Source organism: Myotis nattereri, assembly GCF_964212035.1.
Source record: "Myotis nattereri genome assembly, chromosome: 2".
Classification (NCBI taxonomy): Eukaryota; Metazoa; Chordata; class Mammalia; order Chiroptera; family Vespertilionidae; genus Myotis; species Myotis nattereri.
The window spans coordinates 149,264,565-149,284,841 of record NC_138076.1 but is presented as its reverse complement, the minus strand read 5'-3'; the positions used below and the strand labels follow the sequence as shown (position 1 = coordinate 149,284,841).

General features: G+C 45.2%; 1 protein-coding gene across 1 annotated transcript in view; it reads right to left on the bottom strand.

The window, feature by feature from the left end:
- Positions 1–5,233: 5,233 nt before the first annotated feature.
- Positions 5,234–20,277, bottom strand: part of BEST3 (bestrophin 3) — a 34,014-nt gene continuing 18,970 nt past the window's right edge. Inside the window, exons 6-7 of the mRNA XM_081082403.1 lie at positions 19,633–19,784; positions 5,234–7,393 (exon numbers count right to left, since the gene is read on the bottom strand). Of these exons, the coding sequence (XP_080938529.1) occupies positions 6,475–7,393; positions 19,633–19,784 (1,071 nt within the window). The 3' untranslated portion in view covers positions 5,234–6,474. The remainder of the gene's footprint in view (positions 7,394–19,632; positions 19,785–20,277) is intronic.

The following is a 20,277-nucleotide window of genomic DNA, read 5'->3' as shown; positions in this document are numbered from 1 at the left end:
AGGGAGAGAAACATTGATCATTGATTGGCTGCCTCTTGCACAACCCCTACCAGGGATCGAGCCTGCAACCAGGGCATGTGCTCTCACTGGGAATTGAACTGGCGACCCTTCAGTGCACAGGAGGATGCCCAGCCAACTGAGCCACCCTGGCCACTGTGAGTGTCATTTTGGGTCTGATGTTGGGCTTCCTACTGCTTATGCTCCGACTCCTCGGGGCTTCTCCCACAGGCTCTCGGAGTAGCCCTTGAAGTGTAGTCTGAGGAAAGCGACTCTGGACAGGAGTGTTCTTGCCTCTTGCAATTTGGTGTTTCACCTCAGATCAGTCTTTTATCAACTTCTGATCCTTTATGGCTTTCAGAGATTTTGTTTCCCAAGCACTGAACAAGTCTGATGTTTTTCCCAGCCGTCTCTTCCTCACACCAGCAGGGTTCACCAACTTAGCTGTTTCTTCTTCCTTTACTTACTGACTTGTCCTTTTGTTAGGAGAATGAAACTAACTTTAAAAATTTACATATTAAAAAAAATTTACATATTTTGCCCTGGCCAGTGTGGCTCAGTTGGTTGTAGCATTGTCCTGTGTACTGAAAGGTCACAGGTTCGGTCCCTGGTCGGGGCACATGTGGGAGGCAACCAATCGATGTTTCTCTCTCACATCAATGTTTCTCTCTCTCTCTTTCCCTCTCCCTCTAAAATCAATTTAAAAATTACAAATTTATTCATCTCCCCTCTCTGTGCAGCCTCCCTGCTATTCAGTGCTCCGTGCCATTTGCTCCAGAGCTGACCTCGGAGTGACTGATGGATCCCGAGGTCGATGCCTGGAAATAGCAGGCTGCGGGCCGCCTGTACTCTTGGCAAGAGACAATCAGCCTCCAGCTACCATGACCAGCGGTGGGGAGGCTCGGGTTACTCCAGTGGGAGTGACACAGACATGAATGCTGTTCCTGGGTCCTCTGGGATCCGACATCCCTGCAAGGCCTGCTGCCAATGGGGCCTGGTCAAGCGCGGCTGATTAGTGCTGGGCATCCCTGCCTCTCGAGTGAGTTGCCCTGTCATCGAGCCAGGGAGACTACGAAGACTGTACAGTTCCCCCGGAGAGGCAGGTCAGGAGGAGACAGACTCCAGGTATAGCATGTCTGAGAGGGGCTCCGACATGCTTACCATATGACTGCCAATGCGCTATGAATTTTGTATGAATGAACTCATTAAATATTCACAATAATAGGTATTACTATTATCTCCATTTTATCTGTGAGGAAACCAAGTCACGGAAAGTCACTTTGCATAGTTTAGGGAACAGAGAGTGGTTGAGGTCTCCATGGAGCTGGTGATGCTTTAGTAAAAGAATTGAGCCCTAGCCGGTTTGGCTCAGTGGATAGAGCGTCGGCTCTAGATCTAATTTGGTTAATTAATTAATTCTTTCTTTCTTTCAAGCATTCCTTCATCTAATTTTTAAAAAAAATCCTCACCCAAATATATTTTTCCATTGATTTATAGAGAGTGAAAGTGAGGGAGGAGGGAGAAAGAGAGAGATAGAAACATCGATGTGAGAGAGAGACATCGATTGGTTGACTCCCTCAGGCACCTCAATAGGGGTTGGGAAACCCACAACTGAGGTATGTGCCCTTGACCGAGAATCGAACCATTGAGTAGCCCAGCCAGAGCTCATCTAATGTTTTTTAGACGTGTCAGGCACTGTCCGAAGCTCGGAGATACCATGATTGAGCAAGACAGTGAACACAGCTTACATCCCAGCAGAGGGGCATGGCTGCCTCCTGGGACAGGAGAGCACATGCCCACCTCCACTGTACCTGTGAGAACTGCGTTACCTCGCCTGGCCCCCCTCAGCTAGACCTGGACCTTCTTCCTTGACAGAGCAGCAGGGCACACAGCCTCTGAACTGGGGCCAGGAGGAGCAGACTTGCAGAGAGGTGACCGTGTCATTCAGGAGCTTGCCGTATTCTCACTCTTTCTAGTAACAAAATTAATCAAACTCCATTTTCACTGGGGAAAAATCTGATTGGTCCTTTGGTTGAAAGTGTTTTCTAATCTCAAAAAGTGTGTTTCCCTTTGGGATTTGGAGGGTCCAAGGATCATGTGGATAAATAATGAATTTATTATGAATGTCAAGGATGCTGCCAATTTCAGAAAGCTTCATTTCCTGAGGAATAAAGAGCAGATGAGATTAAGTTCTCTTCTGAAACCATCTGCAAGTGTCCCAGGTGTGGCAGTAAACACCCAACATCCACCCATCTTTGAGCACAGCCTGTTCCAGGAGCGCAAAGACGGAGACAATGGGAAAGTCCCAGAGACGCAGGGCAGGTCTCAGCCAGCAAGAACAAGAGATGCTGGCCTCCTGGTGTGCCGCCCCCACCTCGGCTGATCCCGGGCCCTAAATATAGTTTAATGGTGGGCTCCAGCTGTCTGGATTCCATCCTGCCCTCTTCTGAGTGTTGAAGGGTCCTGCAACACCATCACTGTTCTTTAGCAAGAGCTCCGTATGTACCAGGCTTTACTCCTGCAGTTTAGGCTCAGCCTGATCACAGACAGGCCTGTTTTTAGTGGGTTTTTGCATAGAGGAAGGTAACAAGTTTACACACTCCAGGCACCGAAAGGAGGAAAAGCACCAGTTGGAAGACAAGAGAGGAGATGCATTTGGAGAAAGTTTGTATTCAGTGGGGAGGAGGTAGAATTTTATGTGGTTAAGATTCAGCTTTCTTTTATTCATTCATTCGAGGCCTGTGCCCTCTCATAATCCAGGACCCCTCAGGGGATGTCGGACTGCTGGTTTCAGCCCAATCTCCGCAGGCAGGCCGAGGGACCCCACGGGTGCACGAATCTGCATACTAGGCCTTTAGTATGCATATAAGATCTTTGGTTAATCTCTTCCTGACCTCCCCCCTCTCTCCTTCCCTCTGAGATTCATCAGTCTGTTCTATGTTTCCATGCCTGTGCATTGAGCATCTGCCCCCTGGTGGTCAGTGTGCATCATAGCACCAGTCGGTCGAACGGTTGCTTAGGCTTTTATATATATAGATACCACCCTATCTTTTAGTTCTATCAGATGCTCTTTTGTTTCATACCAGCGCATCTGATTTTCAAGAAATACATGGAACTTATAACTGGTCTTTTAATTGGAGGGGTTGTAGGGAAACCAGCTCATTCTATGGAGAAAAAGAAAACTGGATCCCTACCTAATGTTATAAAGATAATAGAAAAAATTGTAGGAGAATAATCATGACAGGGGTGGGGAAAGACTTTCTCCCCCAAAACTTCAAAAGAATAAAACAAAAAAAAAATTGATGAACTTGATTATACCAAAATTAAGGCTTTCTATTCAACAGTGAACACCACTGACACTTTTAAGAGACACACAAAGGATTGGAAAAGACTGTTGTGATGTCCAAAACCAACAGGGGCCTATTATCATTCTAAAATATAGAAGGAACTCCTGGAAACCAACAGGAGAAGTATAGATAAAAGAACTTGAAAAGGCAATTTTTAAAATAGGGGTCTCATGAGGATTAAGGAGTATATGAAGGGATGCTAAATGTCCTTAGTAAATCAGATAACTATCACACTACACAGCAACTAGTGATGTGTAATTGGCAAGTAAGTGCCAATTAAACAGTAGTTACATGTCACTTTACATTTGTTTAACTGAAAACCAGCAGTCTAGGTGATAGGCTTGTTGAACGAATCATTGTTCATTTTTTGGTGCATGGAGGAAAGGGGAGGCCACCACAGATTTTGATGAAATATCAAGGACATTAATTCCCTGCACAAAGGTGCATGAGGGATGGATGGAAGCAGAGATAAACGAACACAAAATGCATGATTCTATTTGTGTGTAATTTATCATTTGCATTTAGGGACAAAAATTAATTATATTTTAAAAGCAGCTAAGTACAAACATTTGCATTTGAACAATAGATAAAGCCAAAGAGAAGAGAGTAGAGGGCCTTCAGTTGAAACATTAAAGAGAAGGGTATTAAGAGAAGGTTAAGGTTCCTGCCTTTAAATTTTTATTTTATTTTATTTTGTTGGTTAATCCTCACTGGAGGATATTTTCTACATTGATTTTTAGAGAGAGTGGAAAGGAGTGGGAGAGACACACAGAGAGAAACATCGATGTGAAAGAGACACATCAGTTGGTTGCCTCCTGCACGCACCTACAGCCAAGGTACGTGCCCTTGACTGGAATAGGTCCCAGGACCCTTTAGTCACTGAGCCAAACCAGCTAGGGCAAGGCTTCTGCATTTTAAAAGTGTTATATTGGGGCTTGATCCCGTAGTCTGTGTAATGCTTTGGATATCAGTGCCTTCCCAGGTAGTAACACTATCAACCAACATAGAAAACCATCCATGTATAGCATTTCTTACAATAGCATTTGCTTTTAGTCCTTGGATAAAGGCCAGGTAAGGTAATTGCCATTGCTGTCGTGCAGCTGGGGTGGTCACTGGGATGCTGCAATGCCTTGTGAAAATGTGCTAATGATAGCATTGCATATCAGGAGGAGTTCGGAAGGGGACAGGGGGGCGGGGTTGCCAACTTTCTTCTTTCAGGAAAATGAAGAGGACCATGGCTGGGCCTCCAACATGGAGCAATGCCCTCTTGTATTAAAGATGCAGGTAGCCCGGCCGGCTTGGCTCAGTGGTTGAGAGTCGACCTATGAACCAGGAGGTCACGGTTCGATTCTCGGTCAGGGCACATGCCCAGGTTTCAGTCTGCAGTGTGGGGAGTGCAGGAGGCAGCCGATCAATGATTCTCTCTCATCACTGATGTTTCTATCTCTCTCTCCCTCCCTCTCTGAAATCAATTAAAAAATATATTTAAAAAAAAAAGATGCAGGTAGACTTCAGCAGGGAGGACCAAAGGAGGCCTCCAAGGCTGGAGAAACACAGGCATGGTTCTCTCAGGGCACCCTCCCTCCGGCATTCTGGGCAAATTGCTGGCAGATTCAGGGCCTTGCAGACGGCACACACAGGGAGGGAGCTCACCGGCTAAGAGTATGGGCTCCTGAGTCAGAAACCTGGGTTTGAATCGGAGCCCTGCACTTCCTGGCTGTGTGGTTTTAGTCAAATTATTTTACCTCTCCAAAGCCTCTGGTATCTTCATCTTGAAAATAGAGACGACAGTATATCAGCTCATAAGATTCCTGTGAGGATTAGTGAGGTCATCTGTGAACTTTCCGTGCTGCTGCCTGGAACACTGTGAGCACTCAGTACATGGTGGCTATTAGGGTTATTTTATTTCTTAAACCTTATGTAGTCAAGCTTCATCACATGACAGAAATAGTGAGAGCAGCACTCATAAGACATGGCTTTCCAGACAAAATTGGGAGCCCCCCACTGGCAGCCACCCCAAGAGCTCCTTGGAGTGAGTCCCAGTCCCATCCCCATGGTGCAGTCCTGGACCCCCTAAACCTCCCAGCTCCAACATCCTACCTCATCCCAAACAACCTGGCAGACACAGTAACTGGTCCCACGCTGTGACAAGGTTGGGATTTTGGCTTTAAGAGTTCGAGTTAAACACGTTCAAGCTTTGGTATTCTTTGGTTCCATAGCCTGTGGTTATTTAAGTCTCATGCCCATCTTGACTTCAGTTTTGTCCAGTGTTCCAGGCCTCAGAGTGGAGGCGGAGAGAAACGGCCATGGCTGCCCAGGGTGCAGGGTTCCATGGACTCCCACCCTCTCCGCAGAGGGGCTGGAAGTGTGTCAAGTGGATTTGTTGACATCATTCTGTGGGAGGCGTTGCCAGTGCCTCACATTTGGAAAATCACGGCAAAAAGTAAGCAACCGAGTTGGCAGGAGCAAATACTATAACCTGCAAGGTGGGTCAGAGTGGAGTATTAGGGAAGGAGCAAGACTAGGAAGAAGGGAACTAGAGAAAGACGGGAGAATAAAGTGGGAACAGAGAAAAATGAAGCGGGGAAAGGAGAAGAGGAAATGGGAGATGAAGCTGAAGCTTAAGAACGTGGAAGCGATGATGATAGGTTAGAAGGTGGGAGTGAAGTGTAGGAAAGCCTCAAACAAAAGCTCGTCATTAGAAGGCAGCGTTTGAGGCATTTTAAGAGCCATCTCCCTGTCTTTATAATTGAAGAAAAGAAGAAGAAGAAAAGGAAACAAAAGGGAGTTCTTTGTCTTCCTATTGGCAAAGCCAGGGGATTGTGCTATGATCTCTAAGGTGCTTCCCAAAGCTGACAACCTATGGGTTTATAAATCATGTATGTATTCAAGGCTCCTTATTTGGTTAAGATACATCACTGCGGTCAGGGTAGCGTCCAGGAAGCCCCGCGGTGGTGGATGATGCAGATGTGCTGGATTTTCTTAGTTGAACACGTCCGGATCATAATGCCCTTCAGAGTTTGAAATAGCTTATACAGTGTGATTGCTGTTTAGAAACTGACCGGTCCTTGGCATGTCCTGCAACTCATGCTGAACCTCCGGGAAGGGAAGGATGGAGACGAGCATTAGACTAGGTCCTGGCGCTCGCTGGCTTTCCTCCGGGCGACCCGTCCGTGCACTCGTTGTTAAATTCTACGATGTCCGTTTCCTTGGTGTCCAGAGTTTCCATCAAATACAGCAGGTCGGAGGAGGCTCGCGGGCCAGCCACGAAGTTGATGCCACTGGTCTCGGAGGACGTTTCCGGGTCGAGCAACGGAGGCGGCTCGGGGTTGGCGGGCTCCGGCACTCGGCCCTCCAGGGAGGTGTGGCTGGACTCCAGGAACCCCGGGAGGCTCCACCTTTTGGGGAACGCGTCGTTCGCAAAAGGGTCTTCCCCGGGGGCGAACGGGAACAGGTCCTGCTCAGCTGGGGCTAAGACAGTCTGGGGACTGGGGCCTCGGGGAGGCGTCCCCTCCCCCGAGGGGAACACCATCAGCCGCAGGGGGTCCCCGGGCAGCCCGGGGCCCATGGGTGGCACCCCGGTGAACTCGAAGCTCTGGATGGAGGCGGTGGAGTCCCCCAGGTCCTCGGCCACGGGCCCCGGGGCGGTGATCCGCACCTCGGGGACCTGCGGCATTTTGACGGGGGAGGCCCTCAGGCTGGGCTGCGGAGTCAGGCTCTGCAAGGTGCTGGTGCGGCTGGTCTCCCTGATGGTGGACAGCTCCCCCAGGCTGGAGTGCAGCGCGGGGCTCCCCTCGGGGGCCAGGTGCTGCCGGGCGCGGCGGGCGCCCCGGGAGGGCACGTCCAGCAGGTCCCTGGGGGGGCTGAGGTCGCCGGGCGGGAGGAAGGCGGAGCTCTCGCTGGCCTGTCGGGCATAGCGCCGGCCGCGCGTGCTGCCCGGGTGCTCGTGGGCGCTCAGGAACCGTTTGACCCTCCTGATCATGGAGTGGCGATGGCCGTGCTTCTCGTAGTCCAGCCACTCCTCGCCGGGCAAGTCGGACCCCGACAGCCTGAAAGACAGGAGGGCAGAGGTGGGCAGAGTGCCTCTGGGGCCTGTCCCGGCGCAGAGTCTCAAAGCAGAGGACACGTTGGCATTTTTGCGTTACGGATTTGGAGGTGGTCGGGAGGGTGACTTTGACTTGAAATAGTCTAGCGGAGGGTCTCAGTTTTTGGCCATGGGATCTTTTTTAAACTCTTATAAACTGGCCCAGCTCGCGTGGCTCAGTGGTTGAGCTGGGACCTATGAACCAGGAGGTCACGGTTCCATTCCAGGTCAGGGCATGGCGGGCTCCATCCCCAGTGTGAGGCGTGCAGGAGGCAGCCGATCAATGATTCTCTCTCATCACTGATGTTTTTCTCTCTCCCCCTTTCCCTTCCTTTCTGAAATAAAAAAATAAAAACAAATGATTGAGCACCCCCAAGAGATTTGTTTATGTGGGTTATAGCTATTGCTATTTACTCCATTAGAAATAGTTGAGGAATAAAAACAAAACAAAACAACAACAAAACACACGCAAGAATATACAAGCACACATTCCATTACCTGTTAAGTGATTACATCATCACCTAGCATGTAGCCTCTGGAAAATTCCACTCCACACTCATGAGAGTGAAAAAGGCAAATAACATTTTACTATTACAAAGGTGGTTTTGCAACAGCTGGCAGTGCTGTATGATATATAGGGAAATTGTTAAGAGAGTAAATCCCAAGAGTTCTCATCACAAGGAGAAAAATTTGTCCCTTTTTTCTTATTTTTTTTCCTCTTTATTGTATCTGTATAAATCAAACCATCATGCTGTGTGTTTTAAACTTATACAGTGATCTATATCAATTTAAGGACTGGGATGCTGGGCATCTGCAGGAGTCCCCAGAACACACTTTGAGAATCACTGATGTAGAGATTTGAACATTAAACAAAAAGATATAGTATGTGTTCTTTCTCCCTTATTACAGATGAACAAAGGTCATATTTTCCCAGGACACATAAAACTCCCCAAACAATGGATCATAGCTAAATTCAAGACAGTGCAAATAAGAGCTAACATTTACTGACCTCCCATGAGGTAATTAATTATCACAGGAATCATGTGGGTTGGTGTTGTTATTGCCACTCACACTTTACAGATGAGGGAGCGGGCCCAGAGAGAATCGTTAAGGCGATGTAGTAGTGAGGGCCAGACCCGGAAGTCTGACTCCAGAATCCTTGTCTTTACTCCCCTTGATACAAAGCCTGAAGAGGCAGTGTGGGCCTGTGGAAGGACTCACACTGAGGTTGGGCTCCTCATGTGATTAGTTTGACAGATTTGCTATTGTTGAGAATTTTTAACATTGAAGACACAAAAAACCTTACCCTCTTTAATCTTCTCCTCCAAGGCTGCAATAAAATGGATAATTGAGACAACAGTAAGGGCTGTAGGGTTGTAAGGCCTCTCCTGCCTCCGATTACATGGCTGTTGGTCTCACGTCTCTGTGGATTTACAGTCTTAATGAGGTTTGAAGAACTACTGAAAGCCGTGCCCTTAAACTGCCAGCGCTTGTGTTGGGCCGTCCCAGGCCAGTGTTCACAGTGACACCCATGGTGACAAGATGTTTTTCTATGCCAGGTGCATTTTATGTGACACAAGGAAAAGGTAAGGACAGCGTAATATTGGTGTAACCTGAAAGGGCAAAAGGGCAGCCAAAAGAAAACTTGGTTTCTCGTGTTGATGAATAACGAATGGGTGATTGAGATGATTAACTGGCTAAATGTCCTGGGATGGCGTCCGATTACAGCCTCGCGCTGTTATTCTAAAGCCCCAGCAGTGCCCTTGGCTACCAGATAGCCTCTGGCCCGCTCTCCACTCTGCATGGCTCAGGTTCTGTTACATTGACTTGAGAAATGCAGACTCATGCTTCAGCAGCCCTGGCGACCCGGCTGGTTGGGTTTCATTGGGTCATATCTCCAGTCACACTTCAGGAGCCCATGTCATCAGGGAGTTCTCCAGAGGAGCGACAAGCGCAGTTGTTCACTAAGATTGCCTCGCTGGATGGAGGGGCTCTGGGAATCGAGGTGGACAGGCCTCTACCCTCCATTTGGGACCTGAACTTTTTGTTCAGGATTTGTTTGCCTTAGTGCCTTCTAAACCACACAGCCTTGTAAGAATGACAAAATCTTCTACACCCAAACTTTCTTACTCTGCATTGATGTGGTGGATATGCACATTCAACTGAGGCAAAACGATTAAGGCCCTGGGTCACAAAGTGGAGAAAAATACACCAGATGGAAAAAGCAAACTGCAAAAAGGCCACTGCTCTTGCTAATGATCTACCGATTTACCAACCGACATTGAAATCTATTGCACCTTCCTGCCTCGTGAAACAGTGGTGTGGACACGTGAGATCTAGCCACTTACCCAGCCAAATTTATTGAGCACCTCCCAGGAACCAATTTGTTGCATTAAGTCCTGTATAACACTATTTAAAAGGAGGGCGAAGGCATGTGCAGCTGGCCCTCGAACAGCTTGGGGGTTAAGGGCACTGAAAATCTACCTATAACTTTGGACTCTCCAAAAACTTTACTAATGGCCCACTGTTGACCAGAAGCCTTATCGGTAACAAACACCCAATTAACACATGTTTTGTATGTTACATGAATTGCATATTATCTTCTAACAATACAGTAAGCTAGAAGAAAGAAAATGTTATTAAGAAAATTAGTTTTATGCCGAAACCGGTTTGGCTCAGTGGATAGAGCGTCGGCCTGTGGACTGAAGCGTCCCAGGTTCGATTCCGGTCAAGGGCATGTACCTGGGTTGCGGGCACATCCCCAGTGGGGGGTGTGTAGGAGGCAGCTGATCTATGTTTCTCTCTCATCGATGTTTCTAACTCTCTATCTCTCTCCCTTCCTCTCTGTAAAAAATCAATAAAAAAAAAAAAAGAAAATTATAAGGAAAATAACGTTTACTGAATAAAAGTCCCCATATAAGTGGACCCATGCAGTTCAAACCTGTGTTGTCCCAGGGCCAATTGCATATAAATAACTGAATTTGGAGCAAAGAAAGTGTTTGAGCTGGACTTTTGGTACTGAGTAGGAATCATATAGGCAGAGGAAGGACGGAGTACTCCAGGTGAAAGAAGCGACTGGGCAAACAGGGTAGCAGGAGAGTTTAGGGCAGTGCTGGCGAACCTTTTGAGCTCGGCGTGTCAGCATTTTGAAAAACCCTAACTTAACTCTGGTGCCGTGTCACATATAGAAATTTTTTGATGTTTGCAACCATAGTAAAGCAAAAATTTATATTTTTGATATTTATTTTATATATTTAAATGCCATTTAACAAAGAAAAATCAACCAAAAAAATGAGTTCACGTGTCACCTCTGACACGCGTGTCATAGGTTCGCCATCACTGGCTTGGGGTGTTTGTGAGGAACAGGAAATACTTGAGTTTGTGTGAAGCACACTGGATAGTGTCAGCATAGAGGTAGAAAGGTTGCCTCGGGCTGTGATATGAAGGGTCTTACATGACAGGGAGAGGGATTTGGAGGAGGCAGTGGAGAGCCTGGATCGTCTTTGAGAATGGACAGCAGAGCTGGAGTGTGCCATTTGGTAGCAGTGTCCAAGCGGGAACAGCTACGTGGAAAGCTGCATGGATGAGTGTTGTCAAACAGACATGGTTTGAATAAGAAACATGACTGGGGAACTTTCCAAACTGTTAGTCAGAAAATGGGTCTTCAGAAGGACACGCAGTGGTCTGTGATCGGGGGGCAGTTTTAGGAATCTCACGCTGAAGTGATGAGGGCAGCCCTGCAGGCTCTCTGCTACCAAAGAGCAGTGCGACCCCCTCCCCATGATGAATCGAACGAACCTTCTTCTAAATGACACCTTCCACGAAGGGTTCACTGCCTGCACACTATGCCCCTCTCCTGTGTCTAATAGCCAAGGTTCCCAACAGGACAGCAGAAACTATGGCTTAAGAGCAAAAGAGTTTAAGGCTTAGAGCATAGAGGATAGCATGTAACTTAACACCATCAATAGGTCCTATAACTTTAAGTGAAATGACAAGGAAACCAATTTTCCTATAGGCTAATTGATAGAAACAAGAGTTAAGTTCCCACAGCATCTCATAAACTTTATAGTAAAATGATGTTGAACGAGATGACATTCTTCAAGGACCTGCTGTACTTGAAAATATTTTTTTATTTCCCAGTTGGGAGGCTTGGGTGTATTTTTTAGGTCCATTTAGACTTTCTACTTCCCCGTATTTGATTTTTAATGTGTACCCGTAGTATAGGGTTAGTACAATTCTGAGGCCCAAATACAGTACCACTTAAAATACCCCCAAACAATTATAGCAGAAATATTATATGATAGAATGTCAGAACCCTTATTATATTGCTATATATTAGAGAAGGCCAGCTCAAAAAGCTGGGTCTTACATTCTGGAATTCACTACCACTTGGACTGAGGTAGGCAGGTAATTAGAGATAGGGGGACATTCATGGAAAGTACCATGCAGCCATTAGTGCCCAGAGGTGGAATTTGAGAACTGCCTCTGTGGTAAGAAAAATGATTTATTTTGGGACCTTGCAGATCCAGGATTGCTGTTGTCCAGGCTGTGTGACCTTGGGAGGCCCACTGAACCTCTCTGTGACTTTGGTAATCTGGTGACAGGTTTACCTTACTCTACCGGCCTTGCAGGTTGTTTAGGAGTCATCTGTATGTGGAAAAGCTTTGAAGAGTAGGACGGGTATAAAAAGAGTTCTTTCAATGACTGGCAAACCTTCAGAGGCGGTTTTCGAATCATCATTGACATCTTGCACGTGATTGGAGGAAATGATACCATCTGCTTCAAGGTCACTTCCTTTTCTCCTTCAAGCGTGTTCTTTAAAAGATGTTACTACACCTCGGAGCTGCCATCTAACAACGAACACATTAGAAGGGATGACCGTAACAGTCATTTAATAGTAAGACTAAGGCACTGGGCAAATGAAGAGGAAATACAAGGATGAGAGGAAGCTGGACTATTTGAGGGAAGGGAGATAGAACCAGTCAGGCGGGACTGCCCTAACTTTGCCTCTCAATGTTGTGTTTTGTGCCATTTGCAGACATTGCCAAACCCTGCAGCACATATTTATTGCACAATATTAATCATCCACACTGAAATATAGAAAAAGTGAGCATGGGAAAGGTTGTGCCATGTATGGTGCTATTTTTAAAAATATGTTTTTATTGATTTTTAGAAGGAGGAGTGGAGACGGATAGAGAGATAAAACATCTATGAGAGAGGAACATCATTGATCAGCTGCCTCATCATCGATGAGCTGCCTCCTGCACTGTCCCATATTGGGGACCGAATCCACAACCTGAGCATGTGCCCTGACCGGGAATCGAACCGGCAACCTCTTGGTTCCTGGGTTAATGCTCAACCATTGAGCCACATGGGCCAGGCTGGGCTATTTTTGAAAGGGACAAGAAGGCTAGGTGCAGGAGAAAGAAGAGGTGATGTTAAGCTTGTCAGGCTAGAAGGAGGGAAAGCGTCACTTATTTCTATAGGTCAGATCATGTCTGGTTGGTGTCTGCGTTCTTACTTTAATTTCAAGTGTCAAAAAAACAGCCACCCAATTTTAAAAAAAAATCTCTATTGAGCACCTACAAAACCATAAGCCCCACAGTCTTCTTTGCCAATGACAGATCTCTGAGAGCAGCAGCAGCAGCAGTTTAATGAAGGCCTCTTGCAAAGGTGCTTGGGCTGGTGAGGGGCGCAGAACACTGTCTGCCTCCTGTGGCCACAGCAAAGAGGCAGGAGACAGGCAGCCCCTTTTCAGACTGCCTGGGTGTCTCACTTGGAAAGACCAAAAACAGTGCGGATGACACTCACAGAGCGAATGCATTTTTTTTCAAAGCAAGCTTCCTTATAGGGAAATATAAGCTTCAAAAGACGGAGGGATAAAACTGGATGACGCTTAATTTTTCTCCTCTGTGCCACTGTGAAAGTGGTGTTTTGACAATTTAAATTCTAATAATAGGAGGTCATTTTAAAAGAATCAAAATGAGAAATTTAGGAAAATGATACTTCTCACTTCGGATTTATTATTTGCCAATTGCTAGTGTCCCCAAAGTCAGGCGACTGCGTTGGAGGGAGCCGATCATTTGTCTGAAAATCTGTCCGGACAGAAAGGCACAGCGTGCGGAGGAGCGTTTATTCACCGGCAAGGCGAAATGTCCTCTTCAAACCCATTAGAGGCCAAGCTGTTATTTTTAACCTTCTGCACCGCAGAGTCACCTCCAAGCTTTGTAAGCCGGGCAAGGTAACCCTCACACGGAGCTGGGAGGGGTGGGGCTGAGCATTGTGGGGACAGTCCAGCGGACGGGAGCGTGTATCTTCCCAGCCCTCCTCTCCGCTCCCCTGCTGGGGACACTTTCGAGCCAGTGGAGCATCGTGAGAGGAGCGCTTAGCTCCGAAAGCTGCCAACGGGGCTCGCCACCCTACCGCTGCCTCTCCGTTACCTCTGCTTCAAGGTCACTTTCTTTTCTCCTTCAAGCGTGTTCTTTAAAAAAATGTTACTGCACCTCGGAGCTCGCAAAATGAGAAATTTAGGAAAATGATACTTAATATGAGTTCTTCTCACTTCAGGTTTATTATTTGCCAATTGCTAGTGTCCCCAATGTCAGGGGACCAAGCATTATGGCAAATCTGGTTAAAGCATAAACATACCATGCCTGCCCTGCATTACAACTCTGGTCATGCTCCTCTGACCTCCACTGGCTGATGCAAAGAGAAATAATGGCCCCAAATAGAGGTTCACCTAATGGCCCCCACCTTTCAATACCATTGTGCTCTATAGTTTTGTTAGAGAAGAAAATTAAGCCATCTGTACCTCTCGTATCATTTAGGAAGTTAGAGCGCCAATGGTGGCCCCCATGTCGGCATATGAGAGAGCCCCCGAGTTATTTATAAAATTATAAGCTTAATGCATGTTCATCTCCTTGGGAGGTTCCGTCTCTCCTTTCTCTCTGGTGCATTAAGTGCAAATCAATGTTCCAAGAATACATTTCTGTTCAAGTTAGTAATTCAGAATTCAAGATATTCTTGGTTGTTTGTGATACACTGATGCAATATTATGTTTTTCCTTGTAAAGTGAAAAATTTTAAAACAGTTGCCTAAGAAAAGATTACCCAATAAAGCATCCATCTGGAAATATACTCAATCATCCTATATAATAAAAGCATAGTATGCAAATTGTCCCCTCTGACTGGGAGTTGTCCGGGAGATCGACTAGGGCGTGGGGCCAGCCGGGGGAGGGGAGGGAGGACCTGTCTGGTGGCAGCCGCTAGGGACCCTGCCAGTGCAGGAATTTTGTGCACTGGGCCTCTAGTACTTTAATAAAGTCTTTCTTTGCTAAAATACATATTTTGGTATATTTGAACTAATATCATTAAGAATACTTCTGATCTACTATATAATTCTAAATGCTCTGTACATATTTGTATAATTGCAAAAAGGTAATTGTATTGTTGCTACATATTCTTAGAATTTTGGAATGAATATAGAGAAGTAGAAGTCGTTATTTCTGGGTAAGTGTTTACAGTTTCACAGTAACACATAAATCTTAAATTCCTCAACTCCCAAATAGGAATAAATTTCCACAAAAATTTGAATATTTTTCCTCTTTACTAAGTGGATCCTTAATTGGCTTCATGGACACATTGCTTAAGATCACTATAAGTATGAGATGTTGACATGTTTGAGTCATGGCAGAAAGCCGAATAGAACAGACTTCCTTAAACAGGATTGCAGTCAGCAGTCTAAGGTTCACAGGCAGAGCGAGTGCTTTTAGATTCAGACAGAGTGAGCACAGCCCCAGGTGTACACCTCATACCCTCACAACACCCATGAGCAATCCATTTCATAACCAGCAACAGCCTTCTCCAGGACTTTGAATCCTTTAGTTGCTATGGTTGGGCGTTTTATTAGGGTTTACCAATGCCTTTAAGAAACTATTGCTTCTACACTGTTGGTCATTTTGATTTTTCAAGACAGGATTAAAGGGAGTTATGAGACTTCAGGTTTTTAATTTCCATATATTCCATTCCTCAGAGACTTAACAAGTTGTGCTAATGGATAATCCCAAGCATTTAAAAAATGATAAGAATTTTGGAGCAACTCGTGGCTGTATAATTGAAGACAAGCATTCTACCCCAAGCCAGCTGTGTGTTAGGCTGGGCCTGCACCTTATTTTTTGTTGTTTGTCTTAAACAGAAATTTACTTTCAGCAATGCTGGCTTGAGTTTAAGCATTCTAAGTTTGTTTTGGTGAAGTGAGGTACATGAAACAGAAGTGTTTGCTTCTGGTATATTTGGTATATTTGAACTAATATCCTTAATAATACTTCTGATCTACTATATAATTGTTTTGTTGTAAAAGAAGACCCATTTTCATTTTAGAACTTGGGTGTATTTTATGAACAACTCTTCTTTTGATTGTTTTCAGGCATTTTTAAAATCTTGGTTAATAGGGTCTCCATAGCTAAGCTAATGAAAAGATGCCTTAATTAAAACAGCAGATCAGAAAGTGTTTTACATTATGACAAAAGAATATACTAATCAGATTCAAATGATATCATCGCAGCTGTGTAATGGAAAAAGAGATCAACCAGAAAGATTTCTTTTCATTGCTCAGTTAATTCATAACATGGTTTATTAAGTGGACAGTACTGGCCAGAGAATAATCAACACTGTTTATTAGATGCTCAAGACAGGTGTATTTATGAAAATTAATATTTTTGTGATTATAATTTCTATTTTGGGTGCTCTGTTCATATTTTCAACTGGCCTTTTTTTCACTGAAAGTGGTCATTCTGAAGTTGACTTTTAATATGCCCCATACCAAGATTGGGAGATAGAAGTTCAGCATTCATATTGTGTTAGAAATTATAAAATATAGTTTTAAAACAAGCTTTTTGGCCTCAGATTGGACAGAGAAAGATGGGCCTTGCTGACACTTCCTTTGGATTAAGACATGATGGAGATCGGCTGTGGTGAGCACACAGGTTCCTGCTTCACTAGCTACAGGCACCATCTCCCAGCCCCCTCACCACATCCGGCTCCAGCTCCTTCCCTCCCGCTCAGGTGCCCAGGCCCTCTCCTGGGACCAGCCCGCCCCTGCCTTCCTGTGTTTTCTCTAGGACCTTGCTCTGTCAACCTCTGTCTCCTGTGAATTCCTTATTCTCCAGTGGATTCCTTTTGCTCAGCCTGTCTTTTTTCTTTCTTTTTTCCAGAGCAAGAATACTTATCATTTTGTTTTTTTTATTACATCTTGCTTCATATTATAAAGGATTTGAGGTGGCTTATAAAAACACAATGCAATAATGTATGAAGTTAGGCTACGATAGGAGAGCTAGAATAAGGAACAATGGCAAGATGAGACACAGCACCTAGGAAAGCAGCCCCCAAGCCTCACAGACTTTCTAAAGGTGGGCTACAAATTTGCTTTTCAGCTGTCAGCAGCCAAAGGAAAAGGAGACCATCACCAACGATAAAACTCAGAGTCTGTAACAAACAGTGGAAGGTTGCCCAGAAGAGGCAAAGCTCTCTTCTTGCCCCCTGATGTCAGAGGTAATTTTTCCCCGATGAAAGGTCTGCTAAGTTATAAAGTGGACAGTCCTACAGTAAATAGCATAAGGAGTCTTTATGGACCTGTTCAAACAAGGCATAAGGCAATTGTAAGGAACAGTGGCAGGGTGGAGGAGGCAGCTTCCCCTTTCCCACCCTGAAGTGTTATAAAACCACTAAAAAACATACCACCGCCCTTGACTTCATGAGACCAAAAAAAATCTTTTTAACTGTCAGGGAAAAACAACTAAGTAGACACTTGAACTGGAGCACTGGTAGCACCTGCAGACTGACCAGAGGCCCCCCAAGAACCCCCTGCCCGCCAGTGGGGCTGGGTTCTCTTATTCACACATTAGCTCTTCAAATACTTTGCGTTAATCAATGATGGGAGTGGAGGGGAAGGTTAAAGCATACTTAATGACCTAAAAACAAACTCACAGAAGAGCACCTATTAATTTTCAAAATTGCAAAGGTTGCCAGACATCCATGAAACTGCCACTGCAGAATGCATTAAAAATGCTGAGTAGTGCAAACAACAGGACATTTCTATCCCAGGAGACTGAGCACCTGGCTGGGGTGGGGACGAGCTCTCTGGCCTGGAAGGAGCTCTGGACAGCAGAGTCCAGGCTCAGCAGTCTCTCTGGAGGCAGGAGCTAGTCTAGCGTAGGCATCTTTCGCTAAGGTGTTCTTGAGGAAAGGGCAAATCTCCTGGCTCCTGAATGGTCTTATTATACATATACCACAGCGCCTGGCTTTCCGCTTCGTCATCCTTTCCTCTGGGTCTTGAAGGGCTTTCAGCCTCAGAGGCTCCTTGGGAGGAGCATACAAATCACAGCTTATGGGGTCAGGAGACACTCGGCTAAGAGGAAAGCCTTACAGAAATAGCACTGAAGCGAGATATCCTGATACAGTGTTAAAAACAAGACAAAGGGGTGGTGGTGGAGGAGGTAGAAGAGAGTATGGGGGATCAATGGTGATGGCAGGAGACTTGAGTTGGGGTAGTAAACCCACAATACAGTATACAGATGATATATTATAGAATTGTGCATCGGAAACCTATATAATTTTATCAACCAATGTCACCTCAATAAATGTAATAAAAAAGAAATAAAAGAAATAAAAACAAGACAACAAGCTTCAAGTTACTTATGCTAAGCCCCACATCACCAAATGGAGCCTGACATGTAGTTCTAGCTCTCGCAGAGATGGGATCTTCAACCAGTCCATCTGGACTCACCAGGAGAGCACTCGTTAGATAATCTGCCTGCTACGCCCCTGCTACCCCCTGAAGGAAACGTCACAACAACCAACCTGCTCAGCTGCCTAGAGCAAGGACTTCCTTGGTCCTGCTCCCTCTGTCTATAAAGTCAGCTCCTCGGGGCTCCTTTCTACCTGTTAGATTGAACGTTGCCTAATTCATGAATCACTGAGTAAAGCCAATAGGATCTTTAAAATGTGCTCAGTTGAATTTTGCTTTTTAAATGATAGGGAAAGAGGAGGGCTGAAAACTGGAGGGAGGGGAATGAAGGTCACAAGTGGCAACTACAAAATGCAAACCCAAGTCTGTTCCCTCGGGGAACAACAAGCCACACTTTGTCCAAAGTTACAAGAAAAATTCCACAAGTTTTTTTTCCTTTTTCTGTAATGTTTGGGAAGGCTCCTTACTTTTCTAAATTTGTCCATATTCTTTTTAAGTTACTTAGAAACTGTGGCATCTGCCTTCAGCAAAAATACTTAAACTTCCCCACTATTCACACATTTCTTAAAAATCAAATACATTATCCGATTTAATAAAATTATTCAAGAACTGTGCATGATTTACTTCAGGCCTCAGCCCATTTATTTAAAGCTTGTATATAAGGACAGATTGTTACGTTAAAACCAGGGAACAGAGATTGATTTACTATATACTAAACACAGTTGGGTTGAATTATAATCTTTTAAAAAAAAAATCCTTACCCAAGGATATGTTTATAGATTTTAGATAGAGGAAGAGAAAAAGAGAGAGGGAGAAACATGGATGTGAGAGAGAAACATCCATTGGTTACCTATTGCATGTGCCCCCGCCAGGGATCAAACCCAAAACCTAGGTATGTGCCCTGACCGGGAATCGAACTGGAAACTTTTTGGTGTACGGGATGATGCTCCAACCAACTAAGCTAGCTGACCAGGGTAGGTTGAATTATAATCTTAGGGAAAACTTTTGATAAAACTCATTTAATTCTTTAAGATTTACTTGTCTCCAAGTAGTCTAACACAGTGCCTGCACATGGTACATGCTCAATAAACATTTATTAATGCATTTAATTATGATAGAGTTAAGTAATAAAAGACTACATAATTAAACTATCTTCAAATTGCATGGGGAAAAAAAAGGATAGTTTCACAACTATTGGAAAAGTTTGCTGTGGTACAAAAGCAATGTAAAAATGCAAATTGCCCCCAAATACACACACACACACACACACACACACACACACCATATTTAAACCAGAAACTACATCTCTTTACTGTTTAACTCCCTTGGGTATATTAATTATATATAAAATTTATAAGATACTGTTAACTGAAAGTTGTAATGAAAGTAACGTCAAGAACATGGCAAAAAAATGATCACTTATTTTCTAAACAATGTTGATTTTTTTAAAAATGCACTTACGCCATTTGGACTGTTGACCCCAGAAACGAGGGTATGCAGTAGTCAGCAGCTGCCAGTGTATACGGGGGGCGAGCGGCAGAGTCGTCCCAGTAGATGTCTTTCTTCATCTTGGGTAAGCTCATGTGCATTTCATCCACAGCTAAGAGAGAGACCTGAAAGCATTGTTGCAGTGTTAGAATCACCCAGATGTGAACTGTAGAAAGAAAGAGAGGACGTTTTGGAGGGTGGACGGGAGTTGGAGTGGGATGGAGCACAACCCGGTGAGTGAAAATACAAATGTCTGTGGTTCGTATTTGCTGCAACCAGGGCCGCTGCCGAGAGTGGGGCTGCGAAACTGCCCAGACGGGGCTCAGCAAGCCACATACCTCCGAGTGGAGCTGCTTCTAACCTGGAAGAATGAGAGGCACCGTCTTCTTTGCTCAGAGTTACTACACTGCCTCTCCTGACAGCACCCACAAATCCCAGATATTGCAGGAAGCCGAAGATCCTCAATATCCCACTCTGTGGATTTCATAAACACCTTTATACTTGACTAGAGGCCTGGTGCATGAAATTCGTGCACTTGGGGGAGGGAGGGGTTCCCCAGCCTGGCCTGTGCCCTCTCACAGTGCGGGAGCCCCACGATCCATCTCCCATAAGAGGTAG